The sequence below is a fragment of the Lutra lutra genome, chromosome X (genome assembly GCF_902655055.1).
Source record: "Lutra lutra chromosome X, mLutLut1.2, whole genome shotgun sequence".
Classification (NCBI taxonomy): Eukaryota; Metazoa; Chordata; class Mammalia; order Carnivora; family Mustelidae; genus Lutra; species Lutra lutra.
Window position 1 is genome coordinate 99,607,400 of NC_062296.1, and position 19,703 is coordinate 99,627,102.

At 60.1% G+C, this 19,703-nt stretch overlaps 2 protein-coding genes across 7 annotated transcripts in view; both read right to left on the reverse strand.

The window, feature by feature from the left end:
* LOC125092239 (cohesin subunit SA-2-like) overlaps window positions 1-17,328 on the reverse strand; it is a 59,133-nt gene extending 41,805 nt beyond the window's left edge. For 4 of the 6 annotated variants that reach the window (XM_047716606.1, XM_047716607.1, XM_047716605.1 and 1 more), the window contains exons 1-6: window positions 15,476-17,323; window positions 14,754-14,823; window positions 7,861-7,986; window positions 6,376-6,528; window positions 2,992-3,091; window positions 1,515-1,591 (exon numbers count right to left, since the gene is read on the reverse strand). In XM_047716606.1, coding sequence (XP_047572562.1) covers window positions 1,515-1,591; window positions 2,992-3,091; window positions 6,376-6,528; window positions 7,861-7,986; window positions 14,754-14,823; window positions 15,476-15,480 — 531 coding nt within the window. In that variant the 5' untranslated portion in view covers window positions 15,481-17,323. Of the gene's footprint in view, window positions 1-1,514; window positions 1,592-2,991; window positions 3,092-6,375; window positions 6,529-7,860; window positions 7,987-14,753; window positions 14,824-15,475 lie in introns of all 6 variants that reach the window. The other 2 variants (XR_007124851.1, XM_047716604.1) reach the window with 2 other exon arrangements.
* Window positions 15,523-19,605, reverse strand: LOC125091558 (collagen alpha-1(III) chain-like). The gene is made up of 3 exons (XM_047715148.1): window positions 19,446-19,605; window positions 17,550-19,287; window positions 15,523-15,791 (listed from the first exon to the last, which is right to left on the reverse strand). Exons 2-3 carry the CDS (start codon window positions 18,691-18,693, stop codon window positions 15,523-15,525), a joined length of 1,413 nt encoding a protein of 470 aa, XP_047571104.1. The 5' UTR covers window positions 18,694-19,287; window positions 19,446-19,605.
* Between the last annotated feature and the right edge of the window lie 98 nt (window positions 19,606-19,703).

Genomic DNA, 19,703 nt, shown 5'->3' on the forward strand with positions numbered 1-19,703 from the left:
CCCCTTTTCTTAGGTTTGACATTGTTACAAATAAAAAGTTAAAGGAAAAAGTCACTGTTCATGGACTTGATTCCCAAGACTTTCTGGAGACACTTTCTAAGTATTTTAGGCTGTGAGAAATTTTGTAGATATTACGTCTGTTCACTGAAAGGATGAGTCCATCAGCAAAGTATGATCCACACACACAGCGGCCGAAGACGCCGCCTTGAAGAGGAAGGACGTTCTGCACCTGCTGGGACGTGGCTGGGCCTTGAGGACATCAGCCAGACCCAGAAGGACCAACCCTGCCTGATTCCACATATACAGGGTCCCTAGCGGAGCCCCATCCACAGAGACAGACAGTAGACGGTGGGCCTGGGGCTGGGGGACGGGGATGGGGAGACAGCGTTTGATGAGGGCAGAGCTTCGTGTTGGGAAGATGGAAAGTTCCGGAGCCGGAATGTGGGGATGGTCGCACAACAGCGTGCATGCACTCGGTGCCACTGAGCTGTGCGCTCGAGAGGGTTAAGACAGCAAAGTGTAAGCTGGGTGTCCTTTACCACAACGGAAAAAAACATCTGAAACGAGAGAAAACGGCCTTTCCATGCAACGAGGCGTGGGGTCACTCGCAGCCTGGAGACCTGAACCGTGCACTCGATGAGGAGTCTGGCAAAACGGAAGCGGCATCAGACACGGACGGGGGGGCGGACCCACGCAGCCTCACACACACGTGGAGAGGCCGTGAGAACAAGTCGGCGTCACAGCATGAAGCAAAACGAGCACGCACTCTGACCCTTTGTCACACGCAAACGGGAACACGTGCAGTAGGACCCACAGACACACACGTCCACAGCCACACACAAACCAAGCCCGAAACCAACCGGACGCTGTCTGAAGCAGAATGGGGACGTGACCCATGCACACACACGCGATGGAACATTCCACAGCCACGACACAGACGTTTACTGGACAGGAATCACGTGTATACAAACTGTTCCTTAAATCGTGTGTGCCTGGGACAGAAGAGCCTCACAGACACCGCCCCAAGCACGGTGCCTCCCAGGCCCGGAGCTGGAAGCCGGCCAAGTGCGACTGGCGCGCGCAGGACCCTGTGTGCACCAGAGCCCGAGCACGGGAACACCATGAGCACCGAGCTCGGGACCACAGTCCTCCCACCGCGGGGAGGAGCTCAGGATGGGCACAGGGCGTGTCTGGGCACCCGCTGGCCTCGCTCTGTGTCTTCCCTTCCACGACGGCCACCTGCGTGCCGTTTTATAGCCACATTTTGCCGTGCAGGACAGAGTCCCACCTTTGATTCACGTTCACGTTTTTCTTTATAAAGAAACGTGGTCCTGTCCGCGAAGCCCTGGGCAGCCTCTCCTCGCAAGGAAGCAGAGGAGGACAGCTTCTGGCCAGAAGATGGAGATGCCTCAGCTCGTCCCACCCCCCAGCCTGACTGCAAACCCACGTGCCCGGGGGGTCCAGGGCACCGACCTTGGGCCCCAGGCTCACGGGGTGCCCGGAGCCCGTCCCACCTGGTCAAACTTCTCTGTCATTTTGTGCACCACTTTCTTGCCTTCGTTGCTCTGGTACAACTCAGCCGTCACCATCCCTGAGAGAGAGAGAAGGAAACACGCTTGAAGCCAACCCTCCTTGTCCCAGGGCATGACGCCTCGTCCCCGAGAGAGAATGGCAAAGCCATGGAATGCAGCCTTGGCGGCTGGGGTCCGCAGGCACTGTGCCCTGCGTGTCTGTCACCACAGGGCTTCTGTGAGGCATCCTCAGGGCGCCCGGCCGGACACCACTGGACCTTCTCCAGAGGCACGTCCTGCCCCCACAGCTTCTGCGTCAGGGTCCAGAGGGAGGGGAGGCTGCGGCTGTTTGCTGGTGCCAATGGCTAACCGACAAGGACACAGTACAACGGACTCCCTCACAGTATGCACCTCCGTGGTGCACACACACGCCGTGGTTGCCCGTCGCCACAGCCTCCACCCGCCACACGTGGGTGCTCCCCTCTCATTTCCGTGGCCCCAGGAACCATGGAGACCCCGCCCGCCTACGGACATGCCGTTCTGGACATTTTGTGCACAGCCCGTGTGGCCCGTGGCATCTGCATCTCTCCCCGAGCACCGTGAGTCTCACGTCCACGCCTGTGGCCGCGGGGGTCGGCGCTTCCCTGCTGTAATTCTCACGCTCTCCCCCGCGTGATTCTCACACTCTGAGAGTTTCGTCACCCCCTGGCACATGGCTGGGGGAGCGCTGAGCCCGTCCATGGGCGCCAGGCAGGAGACACAGAACTGCCACGGACCACAGTGTGGCCCTCTGGCAAAGCCCACGCACACCAACCCCCAACTGGGAAGCAGCTGAGCCTCCAGAGCAGGGTCCTTCCTGCCTCTCCCAGCCTCTGGGGCTCCGGGCATCCCTGGGCTGGTGGCCACGTCCCTCCCATCTGTGCCTCCGCCCTCACGTGGCTTCTCCTCTGTGTCTGTCCCTCCTCTTTTTTTCCTACTGTTTTATTTATGTATTTTAGAAAGACAGTGAGCACGAGCAGGAGAGACAAGAGAGGAAGGCAGGGAATGTCAGGCAGACGCCCCGTGGAGCGCGGAGCCTGACTTGCGGCGTGATCCCAGAACCCAAAGATCACGACCTGAGCCGAACACGAGACTCAGAGGCTTAAGAGACTGAACCCCTCAGGCCCCCGTGTCCCTGCTCTTATGAGGACCAAGTCTCACAGGACTAGGGTCACCCGAAGGATCTCTTACTGGTCACACCCACAAAAGTCCTTCTCTACGAGGTCGCATCCTGAGGTCCTGGGGTCAGGACGTGGACGGATCTCTTCTCGGGCAGTCAACCTCTGCTCTGAGGTGACCGTGCTCGCACAGACAAGTCTCCTACCGATAAAAGCCTCTGGAAAAGCCCAGCCCGCCCAGTCTCTTATATGCATGGACAGGACGGGCAGGCCCAGCAGGCCCCGTGTGGTGACACCCGCGAGAGTCCAGGAGCCCAGCTCACCTTCACAGCCACAGCACTGGACAAAGAAGCTGATGAGGTCCAGCAAGGCCAGCTCCCGGTCCTCCTTGTAGGACCGCACCCACTCCTCGACAGCTGTCTGCTGGGCAAATGCCAGAGATGAGCACACGTGTGATGAGGTATGTGGAACCGGCCAGATATGAGGACACGTGTGATCATGCGTCTGACCCAGCAGGGAGCACTTGTGTGTGCAAGCGTGTGTGCGATCAGGTGCACGTGATGGCCAGTGTGAGCATATGTGTGTGATCAGGTGTGCGTGATGGACAGCAGTGAGCACGTGTGTGCAATCAGGTGTGGGATGGGCAGCGGTGAGCACGTGTGTGCAATCAGGTGTGTGTGACGTGCAGCGGTGAGCACGTGTGTGTGATCAGGTGTGGGACGGGCATCAGTGAGCACGTGTGTGCGATCAGGTCCGTGGGAAGGTCATCAGTGAGCACGTGTGTGCGATCAGGTGTACATGATTGGCAGCGGTGAGCACGTGTGTGTGATCAGGTGTGCATGATGGGCAGCAGTGAGCACGTGTGTGTGATCAGGTGTGGGACGGGCAGCGGTGAGCACGTGTGTGCGATCAGGTCCGTGGGAAGGTCATCAGTGAGCACGTGTGTGCGATCAGGTGTACATGATTGGCAGCGGTGAGCACGTGTGTGTGATCAGGTGTGCATGATGGGCAGCAGTGAGCACGTGTGTGTGATCAGGTGTGGGACGGGCAGCGGTGAGCACGTGTGTGCGATCAGGTCCGTGGGAAGGTCATCAGTGAGCACGTGTGTGCGATCAGGTGTACATGATTGGCAGCGGTGAGCACGTGTGTGTGATCAGGTGTGCATGATGGGCAGCAGTGAGCACGTGTGTGTGATCAGGTGTGGGACGGGCAGCAGTGAGCACGTGTGTGCGATCAGGTCTGTGGGAAGGTCACCGGTGAGCACATGTGTGTGATCAGGTGTACATGATGGGCAGCAGTGAGTACATGTGTGTGATCAGGTGTGGGACGGGCAGCGGTGAGCACGTGTGTGCGATCAGGTCTGTGGGAAGGTCACCGGTGAGCACGTGTGTGCGATCAGGTGTACATGATGGGCAGCAGTGAGCACGTGTGTGTGATCAGGTGTGGGACGGGCAGCGGTGAGCACGTGTGTGTGATCAGGTGTGGGACGGGCATCAGTGAGCACGTGTGTGCGATCAGGTCCGTGGGAAGGTCATCAGTGAGCACGTGTGTGCGATCAGGTGTACATGATTGGCAGCAGTGAGCACGTGTGTGTGATCAGGGGTGCATGATGGGCAGCAGTGAGCACGTGTGTGTGATCAGGTGTGGGACGGGCAGCAGTGAGCACGTGTGTGCGATCAGGTCCGTGGGAAGGTCATCAGTGAGCACGTGTGTGTGATCAGGTGTGGGACGGGCAGCAGTGAGCACGTGTGTGCGATCAGGTCCGTGGGAAGGTCATCGGTGAGCACGTGTGTGCGATCAGGTGTACATGATGGGCAGCGGTGAGCACGTGTGTGTGATCAGGTGTGCATGATGGGCAGCAGTGAGCACGTATGTGTGATCAGGTGTGCATGATGGGCAGCAGTGAGCACGTGTGTGTGATCAGGTGTGGGACGGGCAGCGGTGAGCACGTGTGTGCGATCAGGTCTGTGGGAAGGTCACCGGTGAGCACGTGTGTGTGATCAGGTGTGCATGATGGGCAGCAGTGAGCACGTGTGTGTGATCAGGTGTGGGACGGGCATCAGTGAGCACGTGTGTGCGATCAGGTCCGTGGGAAGGTCATCAGTGAGCACGTGTGTGCGATCAGGTGTACATGATTGGCAGCGGTGAGCACGTGTGTGCGATCAGGTGTACATGATTGGCAGCAGTGAGCACGTGTGTGTGATCAGGTGTGGGACGGGCAGCGGTGAGCACGTGTGTGCGATCAGGTGTACATGATTGGCAGCAGTGAGCACGTGTGTGCGATCAGGAGTACATGATGGGCAGCAGTGAGCACATGTGTGTGATCAGGTGTGGGACGGGCAGCAGTGAGCACGTGTGTGTGATCAGGTGTGGGACGGGCAGCGGTGAGCACGTGTGTGCGATCAGGTGTACATGATTGGCAGCGGTGAGCACGTGTGTGCGATCAGGTGTACATGATGGGCAGCAGTGAGCACGTGTGTGCGATCAGGTGTACATGATGGGCAGCAGTGAGCACGTATGTGTGATCAGGTGTGGGACGGGCAGCGGTGAGCACGTGTGTGCGATCAGGTCTGTGGGAAGGTCACCGGTGAGCACGTGTGTGCGATCAGGTGTACATGATTGGCAGCGGTGAGCACGTGTGTGCGATCAGGTGTGCATGATGGGCAGCAGTGAGCACATGTGTGTGATCAGGTGTGGGTCGGGCAGCGGTGAGCACGTGTATGCGATCAGGTGTACATGATTGGCAGCGGTGAGCACGTGTGTGTGATCAGGTGTGCATGATGGGCAGCAGTGAGCACGTGTGTGTGATCAGGTGTGGGACGGGCAGCGGTGAGCACGTGTGTGCGATCAGGTCTGTGGGAAGGTCATCAGTGAGCACGTGTGTGCGATCAGGTGTACATGATTGGCAGTGGTGCGCACGTGTGTGTGATCAGGTGTGCATGATGGGCAGCAGTGAGCACGTGTGTGTGATCAGGTGTGGGACGGGCAGCGGTGAGCACGTGTGTGCGATCAGGTCTGTGGGAAGGTCACCGGTGAGCACGTGTGTGCGATCAGGTGTACATGATTGGCAGCGGTGAGCACGTGTGTGCGATCAGGTGTGCATGATGGGCAGCAGTGAGCACATGTGTGTGATCAGGTGTGGGTCGGGCAGCGGTGAGCACGTGTGTGCGATCAGGTGTACATGATTGGCAGCGGTGAGCACGTGTGTGTGATCAGGTGTGCATGATGGGCAGCAGTGAGCACGTGTGTGTGATCAGGTCTGTGGGACGGGCAGCAGTGAGCACGTGTGTGCGATCAGGTCTGTGGGAAGGTCACCGGTGAGCACGTGTGTGCGATCAGGTGTGCATGATGGGCAGCAGTGAGCACGTGTGTGTGATCAGGTCTGTGGGACGGGCAGCGGTGAGCACGTGTGTGCGATCAGGTCTGTGGGAAGGTCACCGGTGAGCACGTGTGTGCGATCAGGTGTGGGACGGCAGTGTGAGTACTCCTGCACGTGTACACGCGTGTCTGATCACACACGTGATGGGTACACACGTGCAATGGACATACGTGACAGCTGGACGGTGGGGCAGCACAAGGCCATGGTGGGTACAGCTGTGACTGCCGGGACTGGCCTCCGTGTGGCAGTGGAGGAGCCACAACAGGTGGGCCCCGTGTCTGCCGCCCGCCAGGCCTGCCCTGCCACAGCCCCCCTCCGCGGGCACTACCTGCACGGAGTTCTTCCCCAGGGCGACCATCTCAAAGAGGGTCACCTCTGTGGTGATGGCCACGTTCTTCCTGCGGTGCTTCCGTGGCGGCCGCCCTCGCCGGCGGGAGCTGGGTCCACTGGCATCCTGGTCCCCCGAGGGCGCTCCCTGTGCCTAAAACCAAAGGAGGCCGTGACGGGGCTGCACCCCACCCCAGAAGCCCAGTGTCCGAGAGATGGGCAAGGACGTGGCCCTGGGCCGGTACACGGGGCGCTGTCTAGTGCAACATGGTTGACGAGAATGGGGGCCACACAGGAGAGACCCCACGGCACACTTGGGCGTGCCCCTTCCCCACCACGTCCTCAGGAGAGCACGGGCCACACAGGAGAGACCCCATGGCACACCTGGGCGTGCCCCTCCCCCACCACGTCTTCATGGCCTTTGTATCCAACAGATCTAGGCTCCACAGGGCCTCCCCTGCACCAGCCAGAAGCCGTCCCTGCTCACCTGAGACAATGGGCGGGGAGCGGGGCTTCCCACCTGGAAGGGGGGCCCCTAGAAGGGAGAGCAGGGGGACAGACCTTCCACCCCAGGCAGGAGGCCTCAATGCCATGGCGCAGGGAGGGGACACTCAGCCCAATGCAAGGAAGTGGACACCATATCTGTGGATGGGGAGGGGACGCGGCGTCTCAGGACAGGGAGGGGACAGAGGATGCCGTGTCTCAGGACAGATATGACACGGTGTCTCAGGATGGGGCGGGGGACATGGTGTCTCAGGATGGGCCAGGGGACGCCCTGTCTCAGGACAGAGATGATGTCGTATCTCAGGATGCGGCAGGGGACGCAGTGTCTCAGGATGGGGCAGGGGACACCGTGTCTCAGGACAGGGAAGGCACGCAGTGTCTCAGGACAGGGATGGGACACCGTGTCTCAGGACAGGGAAGGTATGGGGTGTCTCTGGACCGGGGGGCGGGGGTGGGGGGACCACACAGTATTTAAGAACGGAAGAAGGGATGCCGTGTCTGTGGATGGGGATGAGAATGAAGCACTCGAGGACAGGGGAGGGGACACTGTGGCTGAGGACAAAGGAGGGGATTCGGTGTCTCAAAATGGGGAGGGGACGCGGTGTCAAAGGAAAAGGAGTGGACGTGGTGTCTGAGGACAGCAGATGGGACGTGGTGTCTCAGGACATAGGAGGGGACACCGTGTCTCAGGACAGGGGAGGGGACCTGGAGTCCCAGAACAGAGGAGGGGACATAGTATCTCAGGACGGGGATGGGACGCGGTGTCTCAGGATGGGAAGGGAAAGGCCCTGGTGGTCCCGTGGGGCCCCAGTGGACTTGTGGTTCAACGGGCAGGCCATGCAGGGAGGAAGACCTCCAGGATCCACGTGTGAGCTAGCTGGTGCCCAGCCTGATGTGGAGAAGCACGTCACAGTCCCCCAGCCCGTGCAGCCCTCCCAGCAGTGGTCAGTACCAGGATGGAGCACCTCCTCCTGGCCATCACCTCAAAGACGGTCACCACGGAGATGAACTGGCCAGCCTGATTCCTGAGCCTCCTGCACGGACGCCGCCCTCGTCGTCGGGGTCCACTCCCACCAGCATCCCGGCCCCCTGAGGGTCCTTCCTGCACCTACAATCAGAAAGTGGGATGTGAAGAGCCGGGAAACGCTGACAGCCAGAGGCCAGACGAACGACAGGACCCCGGCAGCGCAGGATGAAGGCAGCACAGCCAGCAAGCGACTGCTCCAAATGCGGTCACCACCAGGGGCCCGAGGCGAGGAGGACAGCGTCCCACATCACCCACTGCTACTGCAGGACAGAGGCCCCGGCAGGACCTTCTGAGGCTCACCAGGTTGTCAGCCGAATGCTCATACACCGCACCGGCCTCTACTGCACCTGTGTCCCCATCCGTGTCCCTGCCCATGTCCCCACCCTGACACACCCAGTCCACGTGCTGCAGCCACGGCCACGGACCACCAGTGTCCAGGGGACAGAAAGCCATTGTGAAGCCAATCCCAAGGGTTGTGTCTCAGGGCTATGTGGTATCCATCACCCCCCCCCCATCATAGCCCATAATGGAGATGGGGAGTTTAGGCCAGTGACCGGCAAGGTTGGGGGAAGTCAATCCCCCGGGACAGGTGACCAGCTCTCCCTGTCCTTAGTGGTGGGTGGTGCTCCGGGGCTCATCAGAAGCAGGACTGAAACCACCACAGCTTCGAGGGGCACAAGGAGGGTAGCCCAAAACCAGGGATCATAGGTACACACAGCTGAACAAGGGGGCACGAGAGAACCTGGAGTCATGTGCAAAGATGGCGGAACCCAGAATCACTGAGACAGTGAAACCCGGGGGGCTTTGGCAGAACCTGGGGCCACATACGCAGACAGTGGAACCTGAGGATCACTCAAGAGCACTCGGCCCAGGAGCAGCGTGACCTTCCCTAGTGGGCCGTGGCTACTTCAGGAGGACCAGCAACGGACCCCGTGAGAGAACCAGGGCCACGCCTCCCCAGACCCTAGGCTCCCGTCCACTAAAGTGCGACCCACCCAGGGCGTGCTGACACTGTGAACCCTCGAGGGCCATGGAGGGTGTGCAGGACAAGCGTCCATGCAGCACTGCACCCCTACACCGTGGGCCTCTATGACACCATCTTCATCACCGAGAACACGCTAGGCCAGGCTGGCTCACTGCCACTGAGAACGCCACGGCAACACACACCTGGTCCCACGCGGAGGAGCCGCACACGGACACGTGTGCCACTAAAGACCTTGCCTCAGGAACGCGCTCTCACGCGTCTTCAGGAAGACAGAATCGCAAATGTACACGTGCACACAGAGAGACAGCAAGAGAACACACGCACAGCGTGATACTAACGTGAGGCATGGGCGCAAAAGGAGAACACTCACTGTGTCCTGTTTTTGCAAAGTCTCTTGTCCGTCTGTAACAGTTTCAGGTAAGAAAGTCTGAAGTTTGGCTCTTGGTACCCGTCATCCGCGGGACGTAGCATGAACTGGTTTATTCTTTACTTTGCCTTGAAATATCTACACTGCTCCCTGTTTCCTATCCTACATGATGCTGCAGAAAATGCCTTTCATCATTTGAGATCTTAACCCATTCTCGGGTGCTAATGAGACAAGCAGAGATCGCAGGTACAAATCGCTCCACGTGGTGAGCAGCACCTCCCCAGGCAGTAAGAAGCACTGGGCAAGAGTCTCCTTCCCTATGCAGGGCGGGTGTTTCTTCCACACCTGCATCCACACGGGGCCCAGAATGGGACAGGGCTGACTACAATGATCCCGCAATATTTTGGAAATGCGACTGTGGAACAAACAGGACAAGAAAACAAAAGTCATCACATCGGGAAAGAAGGCATAAAATTAGCTCTGTTTGAGAATGACGCCACTGGTATACAGGAAATCCCAAAAGATGTACCAAACTATCTCCTCAAACTCAAAAGTGAATTAATAAGCAAGGCCACAGAATACAAGGTCCGTGTAACAAAATCAATCCTATGTCTACAAACAAGCGATGAAAAACTGGACATGGACAGTAAAAAAACCAAAACCTGTACCGATCACAATGGCTCCTCAGAAATGAAGAAGATATCAACCTAACAAAACACGTGTAGGGTCTGCGTACTGAAAACTAAAAAAAAAAAAAAAAAAAAAAAAAAAAAAAATCAAATAAGACCTTCAGAAACACTGAGCTATACCATGTTCATGGAATGAAAGGGAGACTTCGGACCATGCTAGAACAGCGGGGACTTCCATACCCCAGTCTCTGTAAGGGACAGAAGAACCAGACAGAAGATGCGTGAGCACAAAAAGGATGTAACAAACCAACTAGGACACAGTTACGGAACCTTCCGCCAGCAATGGCACACATCTTCCACTCGTGAGCGCTCAGAACACTCCCCAGAACAGGCCACACACGAGCCCACAAAGTCTTCACAGATTTCACAGTATCTCCTCTGACGACCGTGGTCTGAAGTTAGAAATCGGTAACAGACCAAAAACTGGAAAAGTCATAAAACTGTGGAAGTCAAAACACATACCCTGAAAGAATGAGTGGATCTAGGGCACCTGGGTGGCTCAGTCAGTTAAGTCTGCCTTTGGCTCAGGTCATGATCCCGGAGTCGTGGGATCGAGCCCCATGCTGGGGTCCCTGCCTACTGGGGAGTCTGTTTGATCCTTTTCTTCTGTCCCTCCCCCTGCTCCTTCTCTCTCTCTCTCCCCCTCCCTCTCAAATAAGTAAATAAATAAGTAAAATGTCTTTTTAAAAAGAACTAGTGGATCAGAGAAAAAATCGAAGGGGCAATTAAAAAATGCTTAGGGACAAATAAGAGTGAAAACAGAATGTAAGTAAAAGTCAAGCAGTGCTCATGGGACATCCGCAGCTGTAAGTGCTGACCCTGAAATCAAGACAGATCCCAGACCAAGTTTACACCTCGAGGAACAAGCAAAAGGACAGACTGAACCCAAAGCTAGCAGAGGGAAAGGAATCAGAAACAAAGAGAACTGAGATAAACACAACAGATAATAGAAAGCCGAGAAAACCAACGCAACCCGAAGTTGGTTCTTCCGAAACGTAACAGAATTAAGAAAACTTTAGCTTAGATGGACTACGGACAAAAGAGGGAGGACGCTTACTATGGAAATGGGAAACGAGAGTGGGGGCATTTCTACAGATTCCACAGGAACGGGGTTAGAAGACAGTCCTGCGGCCAACTGCAGACTGAGAAACGGGACAGCCGACATGAAACGGACAACTCTCCAGAAACACAAACCCTGGCAAGAGGATGTCGGACACGAGTAGGAAATCTGAACACCCCCGTACCTAGGAGGAGACTGCATCAGTCGTCAAAATCTCCTGAGAAGCCCTGAACATGTGCTGACGGAGGAATCCTGTCATTTTAATCCTACCATTTTGTCAACCCCATTTTCAGGGGAACTCATCCCAATGCTTCTCAAACTCTTCCAAACACTGAGGCGGAGGGACCACTTCCCAACTCATCCCAGGAAGCCAGCAATTCCCTGGTGCCAGAGCCAGAGAGAGACCGTACGAGGAAACTACAGAAAACGTCCCTCATGGACACGGATGCGAAAACCATCAACGGAACACCAGCAACAGAACTCAGCAGCATGTTCGGAGAGGGCCCGCCACGACCAACCGGGACGTCCTTCTGGACCGGAAGGTTGCTTCCATACACGAAACCGGTCCGCGGAGGCCACCACATCAACAGAATTAAGGAAAAATATCACATGACCAACTCGAGTGATTCAGAAAGGTGCACAGAGTTCAACGGCCTTTCGTGATTCACACGCCCAAGAAGCAGCGGAGAAGAGGAGGAGCCGTCTGTGCAACCGAAGCAGCCATCGATGAGAAGCCCACTGTGAAAATCGTGCTCCAGGGTGAGCGGCGGGAAGGAGTTTCTGCAAGAGGACGAACAAGGAAGCACGTTCACTTGTGCCCTTCTACGGTACGCAGCAGGGCAACGGAGAGGCAGGGACACAGGCCAGGCCGACACGGCAAGACGGAAAGAGAGAAAACCGTGCAAACTGGACTGGAAAGTCACACTACTTTGCAGGTGCTGTACTTTCGCCTGCAGAATCCTAACAATTCTAGCCGCGCGCACACGCACAGACGGGGGGACCAATACACATAAAGTGGGAGGAGGCCACGTCAACGCCTCGCAATCAGCTGCGTGTCCACATCCGTCGTGAGCAACCTGGAAAGGCAGGGACAAAAGCGATTCCACTGACGGTGGCATCACGCACAGTAAAATACGTAGGGACTGACTTAATGCAGACGGCCAAAGACGCAGGTGACGAGAAGTACGACGCGCGGCGGGAAGAATTCAAGACGACACAGGTCCATGGGAGACATCCCATGTTCGTGGACAGGAACACGCCCGAGCAGTAAAACGTGAACACAGCCCCGCGTCACCTACAGAGTCAGCACGACCCCAACGGACTCCTCGGCACGCGCGCTTCTAGAATGAGCAAGCTGGTTCTAAAATTTGCACGGGCAGGAAGTGAACGAGGACCGTCGACTCCGTTTTCAAAGACCACGAAGCTGCAGCGTCCACACGATCGAACCCCAAACCTGCGTCCACAGCTACAGTACCAGAGACTGCGTACTTCCGGCAAAAGCACGGTCCCACGGATCAGGGGAACGGGACAGAGGCCAGAAGCAGCACCCCATAAACAAGGTCCAGCTGCATTTTTCTAAAATTGCAAAACAGGGGCGCCTCGGTGGCTCCGTCTTGTTAAGCATCTGCCTGCAGCTTGGGTCAAGATCCCAGAGTCCTGGGATGGAGTCCTGCGTCAGGCTCCCTTATCGGCAGGAGGCCTGTCTGTCCCTGTCCTGCTGCCCCCGCTTGTGCTCTCTCTCGCTGTGTCTCTGTCAAGTAAATAAACAAAGTTTAAGAAAAATGAAATAAAATAAAAACAAATCTGAGGGATAGACTATAATGTGCTGAGAAACAGCGAACAGGGGCGCCTGGGTGGCTCAGTGGGTTAAGCCTCTGCCTTCGGCTCAGGTTATGGTCCCAGGGTCCTGGGATCGAGCCCCGCATCGGGCTCTCTGCTCAGCGGGGAGCTGCTTCTCCCCCTCCCACTCCCCCTGCTTCTGTTCCTTTTCTCGCTGTGTCGCTCTGTCAAATAAAGAAAATCTTTAAAGCAATAAATAATAGTAACAATGAAAAGTAAAAGGACAAATAAAAGGCACGACTGACAGAATAAAGGGACCCTCGCTGGCTCAGCGGGTTAAGCGTCTGCCTTGGGCTCAGGTCACGACGCCAGAGTCCTGGGATCGAGCCCAGCGTCAGGCTGTCTGCTCGGGGAGCCTGCTTCTCCCTCTGCCTTTGCCCCCCCGCTTGTTCTCACTCGCTCTCTCTGTCCCAAATGAATACAGGAAATCTTTTTAAGAAAACCAGAATGGAATGACATGCCGCTGTCTGGTGGCAAATGCTCGCCAAGTATGTCATCATTAAAGGACTTTTACCGATGTTTTACAAAGAACTCTTGAAACTCCACAAAAAAACAAAGAAGCCAATAAAAATGAGCCACGGAAGAGTGCAAGGACTCCTCCCCAGAAAACCTGCACGGAAGGGACCGTCCGCCCACGGGAAGGGGCGCCCCTGGGAAGGGGCTCAGTCCCAGGCCTGAGGGAGATGCGGGTAGAAACCAGCACCGGGAGATCAGCAAAGATGGAACATGCTGATGGCTGCTGGGGGGCAGGAGGGGCTCTGCTACGGGCCCCCACGACGTGGGGCGGTGACCCGGGGAAGGCAGCGTGGCGGTCTCCTGCCACGTCACAGCCGGGTGCACCCGCAGCTGCACTGGCCCGAGAGGAACACAGGCAAGTTTCCGCACGGAGCTCTGGGCACGGATGTTCCTGGCTGCTCTATCCAGGACACCCAACCCTACAAACAACCGAGAGGTACCATCCACGGCAGACGGACAAACCGGGGTCGATCCCCAGGTGGGACAGCCGCTCCGTAACACAGGAAGGAACGAAGGAGACATTCCAACACGGCTAAACGCGAAAACACTTCGCTATGCCCAGGGAACGAATCCCGACCCAGAAAGGCGATGGACAGAGAGACGGCGTCGTGTAGGAAGGCACGGGCACACAGAGTCAGGAACGGCACACGGCGTCACAGCCGGGGACAGCGCAGAGCAGGGTGGCTGGGGGCCGTGGGGACACGCCATGAGGGAGGCAGAATTACCAAGGCTACGGGATTTCGGGGGACGGCAGCCGTGGTCATCTCCCCGACCGTACGGACAGTGTCCGTGTGGCTCAACGTACCCGTGGAGGGGGACACAGCAGATCAAGGGACAACGGGGCTGACAGCAGCCCCAGAAGCGAGATCCATGCCTGGGAGCAGCAAAGAGGCGTCAGTCCCTAGAGACTGGCCCTGGGGACACAGCTCTGGGCGAAGCCGCAGGCCCCGCCCCGCATTGCCCCAGACGCTCCCCACCCCTACAGACACGGGACCTCGGAGCCCGGGGGCTGCAGGCTCAGCCACGGCCTCCCCCCGGGCTATAGCACGGACGTGCAGGTCCTCACAAATTCGGCGGCCACACAGTCGCCGTCCGCACCGCAGAGCCCGTGGACCCCCCAGATGAGCGTCGGGGCTGCTGTTCATCCCTGTCCCTCTGAGGTCAGGAGGGGCGGGGAGACTCCCTAAAACAAGAAGCCTGGACAAACGGACAGCTGGGTCTTCCCAGGGACCGCCGGACGGTCAGACGGTCAGGCACTCCCACCTCCTCCCGTGTTCCTGTCCCCACCTTCTCGTCCACAAGAAGACAGCCCTGCCCTTCCCTCGGAGGGGAGCATACACCTTGCGCCCGAGTCCCCACCTGTGCGGGAGCTCCCCAAGCAGCAGCACTTACCGACACGCGGTCCCGGCCACCGCCACCGCCGCCCGACACGGCTTTCGTCCCCGCTCGGCCAGACCTTCCGCTGAGACACAAGAAAAGTCAGATCGCGGCGGGACGCTGGGGGTCTCCAAGCCACCCCCGACGCCCGCATCCCTCTCCGGGTCCACACGCTTCCAAACACGGGGACGGCAGGCACGACGTGCACCACGCGACGTGTAGGAACGGTGGCCAGCGGAGGGAAGGCGGCAACGAGCCCCAGACAGTGCCCAGGGACGGGGAGTGGCTCGGCTCACGGGAGGCACGAGCTCCAAGGGGTCCGTTTCTGCAAGGGGGGGTCTGTCCTACTCCCCTGGCGCTCCCTGACTCTAAGTGAGTGTGCGTGGCTCGGGGTGTCTCACGGCAGGAGACGCCTCCCACACCATCCACGACGCATCTTACAAGCCACGGACACTTAGCAGGGCCGACGATGGAAGACTTCCCACGCCCAGCGAAAACACGAGGGGCCCTGCCCGCCCGTCCTCCGCGCAGGGCTCCCCGGCCCCCCGCACCCCTCCCCATCTTCCCTCGGCCGGTGGGCAGCATGAACAGGAGACGCCGGGACTGTGTCCGGAGAGCGCTGCTTCCGCAGGAAGGTGAGGGGGAGGACGCCCAGCTCGCCCGGGAGGAAAGCCCGCACCCCCTCCGCAGCCATAAGACACACCGACCATAGTAAAGCCGTGAAAAAAATGCGTTACCTCATTATCCGCCGTTAATCCTCGCCGCGTCCCTCCCCCACCCACTCCTAGAAACCGCGGGGAAGGCAGGCTTCGCGGGGGGGCGTGCGGTGCCGTGCGGGGATCCAGGTGCCGGGGATCCAGCCGGGACGGCGAGCAGAGGAGAGCGGGGAGGGCCGTGTGCCGCGGAGAGCCCCACGCAGCCCTGCAAATGTGAGCTGGGCAGCTCCTCTCCTCCAGAGGACGGGGCCTGCAGGAGCGGACCTGCCCACATCCAACGCCAGGTGGCGCAGAAGGACCACGCCGGGCGGCCGCGTGAGGTCCTGCCCGCCTCCCCCTGCACAGGGGCGCCCCCCCAGCATCTCAGACCCAGGCCCTCCAAAGACACGCTCCAGGGACAGAAGACCCCGGGTATTCCCGTGGACTCCCTCATCCACACCCCCTGTGCCTGGCGGTCTCCAGGCGTGGGACGGAGGAGCGGGACGAGGGGGTGGGGGAGGAACAAAGAGCCACACACACAGCCCACGAGCCACACACTTGTGCACTCATTAGGGCAACTTTGAATCCACACCCCGGGAGATGGCGTCCCGGAACCAGGGCCAGCCCAGGCTTCCGGAGCGACCCGGAGTCCACAGTCTGCATCTGCCCGTCGTGTCGCACACCAGGGCCCCACATCTGCATTTCATTCTGCTCCCCGTGGTCCCTTGGCTGGGCCATCTCCCACCTCGACGCAGCACACCCACCCCCACATCGCCACCCATGGGCTCTTCCAGGCTACGTCCCACCGTCGTCCTCTCCCGCCCTGCCGGGATGGGAACCAGGACCCCTGCCATCGTCTCCCCAAACTTCAGACGCTACAGACTCCACACACACGCGAAAGGAACATTTCCACGTTCCGGAGGAACGAAAACCCCCTCGTGACTGCCTGCAACCCCAAGCTGCTTGGGATTTTTCCCGGTTACGGAACAGATCCCCGTCTGAACAGGATGGGAGCCCCTCTGGAGCCAGGCCGCCCGTCACCCTTGGCCGGACCCGGGGACTGTGCAACCCTGCCCCACACCACATTCACCCCGGAGGCTCTGATTCCCAAGCACTCCTGGGACCCCCAGGGCCACCCGCCGGCGACCAGCTCAGCTTTCAGAATCCTCCCAGGCCAGTCAGGCCCCCAGGCAGCCCGGGAAAGCCCAGAGTCAGCATCCCACGCCCGAGGCGCGCTCGGAGACCCTACCCCTCAAGCACTGAGCGACTCCGTCCTGCCAGGCAAACTTCCAGACTCCTAAGTCCTGCCTACCGCCCCCAAGGCAGGCTTCCGGACCCCCAGGGATGGGACAGGACTTCCAAGGCAGGGCTCAGGACTCACGGTGCTCCGCTTGCCCCCTCCCCCACAAGGCAGGGTCTGGAGCCCCTGGCCCACACCCCAGGCTATCAACCCAGACTTTGGAACCCCTGGGGCCGGACAAGAATCCAAGGCAGAGTTCGGGCCCCCCACGGCTGGTTCGAACCCCAGAACCTGAACCTCTGTGCCACACTTGGACGACCAACACAGACTTCACGACACCCACCCGACCCCCGCTGAATTCGGAACCTCCAAGCCATGTTCAGGAACCCCCCCACTCCCCGGCCAGGCTCCATACCCTACTGCAGACTTCAGGACCCCTCGGAACAGCTCTGACTCCCCCAAGGAAGTGGCTGGGATCCCCAGAGCCGCACTCGCAGCCCCAAGGCAGTATATGGGATCCCCTGGAGGGATCTGCAGGGCAGCACTCAACCCCTCAGGTAAAGTTCGAGACCCCTGGGGCAACCCTCAGACCTCCACCCAGGGTTCAGGACCCCGGGGCAGCACTCGGACCCCCATGCAGGATTTGAGCACTCGGACCCCCAAGGTAAAGTTTGGGATCCCAGGGGCACTCATTAGGGCAACTTTGTGCCCCAGGGGCAGCACTCAGACCCCCATAGCACAGGACACCAGGGCAGCCCTCGGAACCCCACACAGGGTTCGCGACCCCTGGGGGAGCACTTGGACACCCAAGGTAAGGTTTGGGACCCCCCCAGGACAGCCCTCGGACCCTCACAGCAGGGAAGCCTGGCACAGTACTTGCAGCCACACGCAGGGGAACCCCAAGGTAAAGTTCGGGACCCCCGGGGCAGCACTTGGAACCCCCCATGCAGGGGACCCCCATGACACGGTTCAGGACCCCCGGGGCAGCACTCGACCCCCACGGCAGCGGACCTCCACACAGAGCTCTGACCCCGGGGACAACAGTCGGACCACCCACAGCAGGGGACCCTTGGGGCAGCACTCGGACCCCCACACAGGGCTCTAACCCCCAGGTTAGCACTTGGACCCCCACGCAGAGCTCTGATCTCCAGGACAGCACTTGGACCCAATGGCAGAGGACCCTCGGGCCAGCACTAGGACCCCCAAGCATGGCCCAACCCCCAGGGCAGCACTCGGACCACCACGCAGGGCTCTGACCCCCAGGGCAACACTTGGACCCCCACGCAGGGTTCTGACCCCCCGGGGCAGCACTCGACCACCATGCAGGGTTCTGACCCCTGAGGCAGCACTCGGACCCATGGCTGGGGACCCGTGGAGCAGCACTCGGACCCCCACGCAGGGATCTGACCCCCTGGGCAGCACTCAGACCCCCACGCAGGGCTCTGACCCCCAGGGCAACACTTGGACCCCCACGCAGGGTTCTGACCCCCGGGGCAGCACTCGGACCCCCACACAGGGCTCTGACCCCCAGGGCAGCACTCGGACCCCCACGCAGGGCTCTGACCCCCAGGGCAACACTTGGACCCCCACGCAGGGCTCTGACCCCCGGGGCAGCACTCGGACCCCCACACAGGGCTCTGACCCCCAGGGCAGCACTCGGACCCCCACGCAGGGCTCTGACCCCCAGGGCAGCACTTGGACCCCCACGCAGGGCTCTGACCCCCAGGGCAGCACTTGGACCCCCACGCAGGGCTCTGACCCCCAGGGCAGCACTCAGACCCCCACGCAGGGCTCTGACCCCCAGGGCAACACTCGGACCCCCACGCAGGGTTCTGACCCCCGGGGCAGCACTCGGACCCCCACGCAGGGTTCTGACCCCCGGGGCAGCACTCGGACCCCCACGACAGTGTTCTGACCCCCGGGGCAGCACTCGGACCCCCACGACAGTGTTCTGACCCCCGAGGCAGCACTTGGACCCCCACACAGGGCTCTGACCCCCAGGGCAGCACTCAAACCCCATGCAGGGCTCTGACCCCCGGGAGCAGCACTCGGACCCCCACACAGGGCTCTGACCCGAGGCAGCACTTGGAACCCCACGACAGGGTTCTGACCACCAGGGCACCAGACGGACTACCCATGGCAGGGGACCCTCGGGGCAGCACTCGGACCCCCACGCAGGGCTCTGACCCCCAGGTCAGCACTCGGACCCCACACAGAGCTCTGACCTCCGGGACAGCACTTGGACCCCGTGGTGGAGGACCCTTGGGCCAGCACTAGGACCCCCATGCATGGTCCAACACCCCGGGCAGCACTTGGACCACCACGCAGGGCTCAGACCCCCAGGGTAGCAGTGGGACCCCAAGCAGGGTTCTGACCTCCGGGGTAGCAGTCGGACCTCCAAGTAGGGTTCTGACCTCGGGGTAGCACTCGGACCCCCACGCAGGGCTCTGACCACCGGGGCAGCATCCTGACCCCCCCCCACACAGGGCTCTGACCTCCGGGGTAGCAGTCGGACCCTCACTACAGGGTTCAGAACCCCTGGAAAACACTCGGACCCCCTCGCAGGGCTTTGATCCCCAGGGCAGCACTCGGACCCCCACGACAGTGTTCTGACCTCCGTGGCACTACTCGGACCCCCCACGCAGGGCTCTGACCTCCGGGGCAGCACTCGGACCCCCACGACTGTGTTGTCACCTCCGAGGCAGCACTCGGACCCTCACGCAGGGCTCAGACCCCCGGGGCAGCACTCGGACCCCCGCGCAGGGCTCAGACCCCCGGGGCAGCACTCGGACCCCCACGCAGGGCTCAGACCACCGGGGACGGTAGTGGACTTCCAGGACCAGACTCCAACGGCGGGCGGAGGCCGCAGAGGGGGACGCGTGGTGGGAGGCGCCCGCCCCGGCCCAATACCGGCGCCCGGCCCCGCTGGCCGCGCTACCTGGTCCCGGGTCTCCGGAGAGCAGGACCCGCAGAAGTGAAGCTCGTCTGGGCCGGCGGCGTCCCTCCCCCCAGCGCCCCCGAGCGCCCATC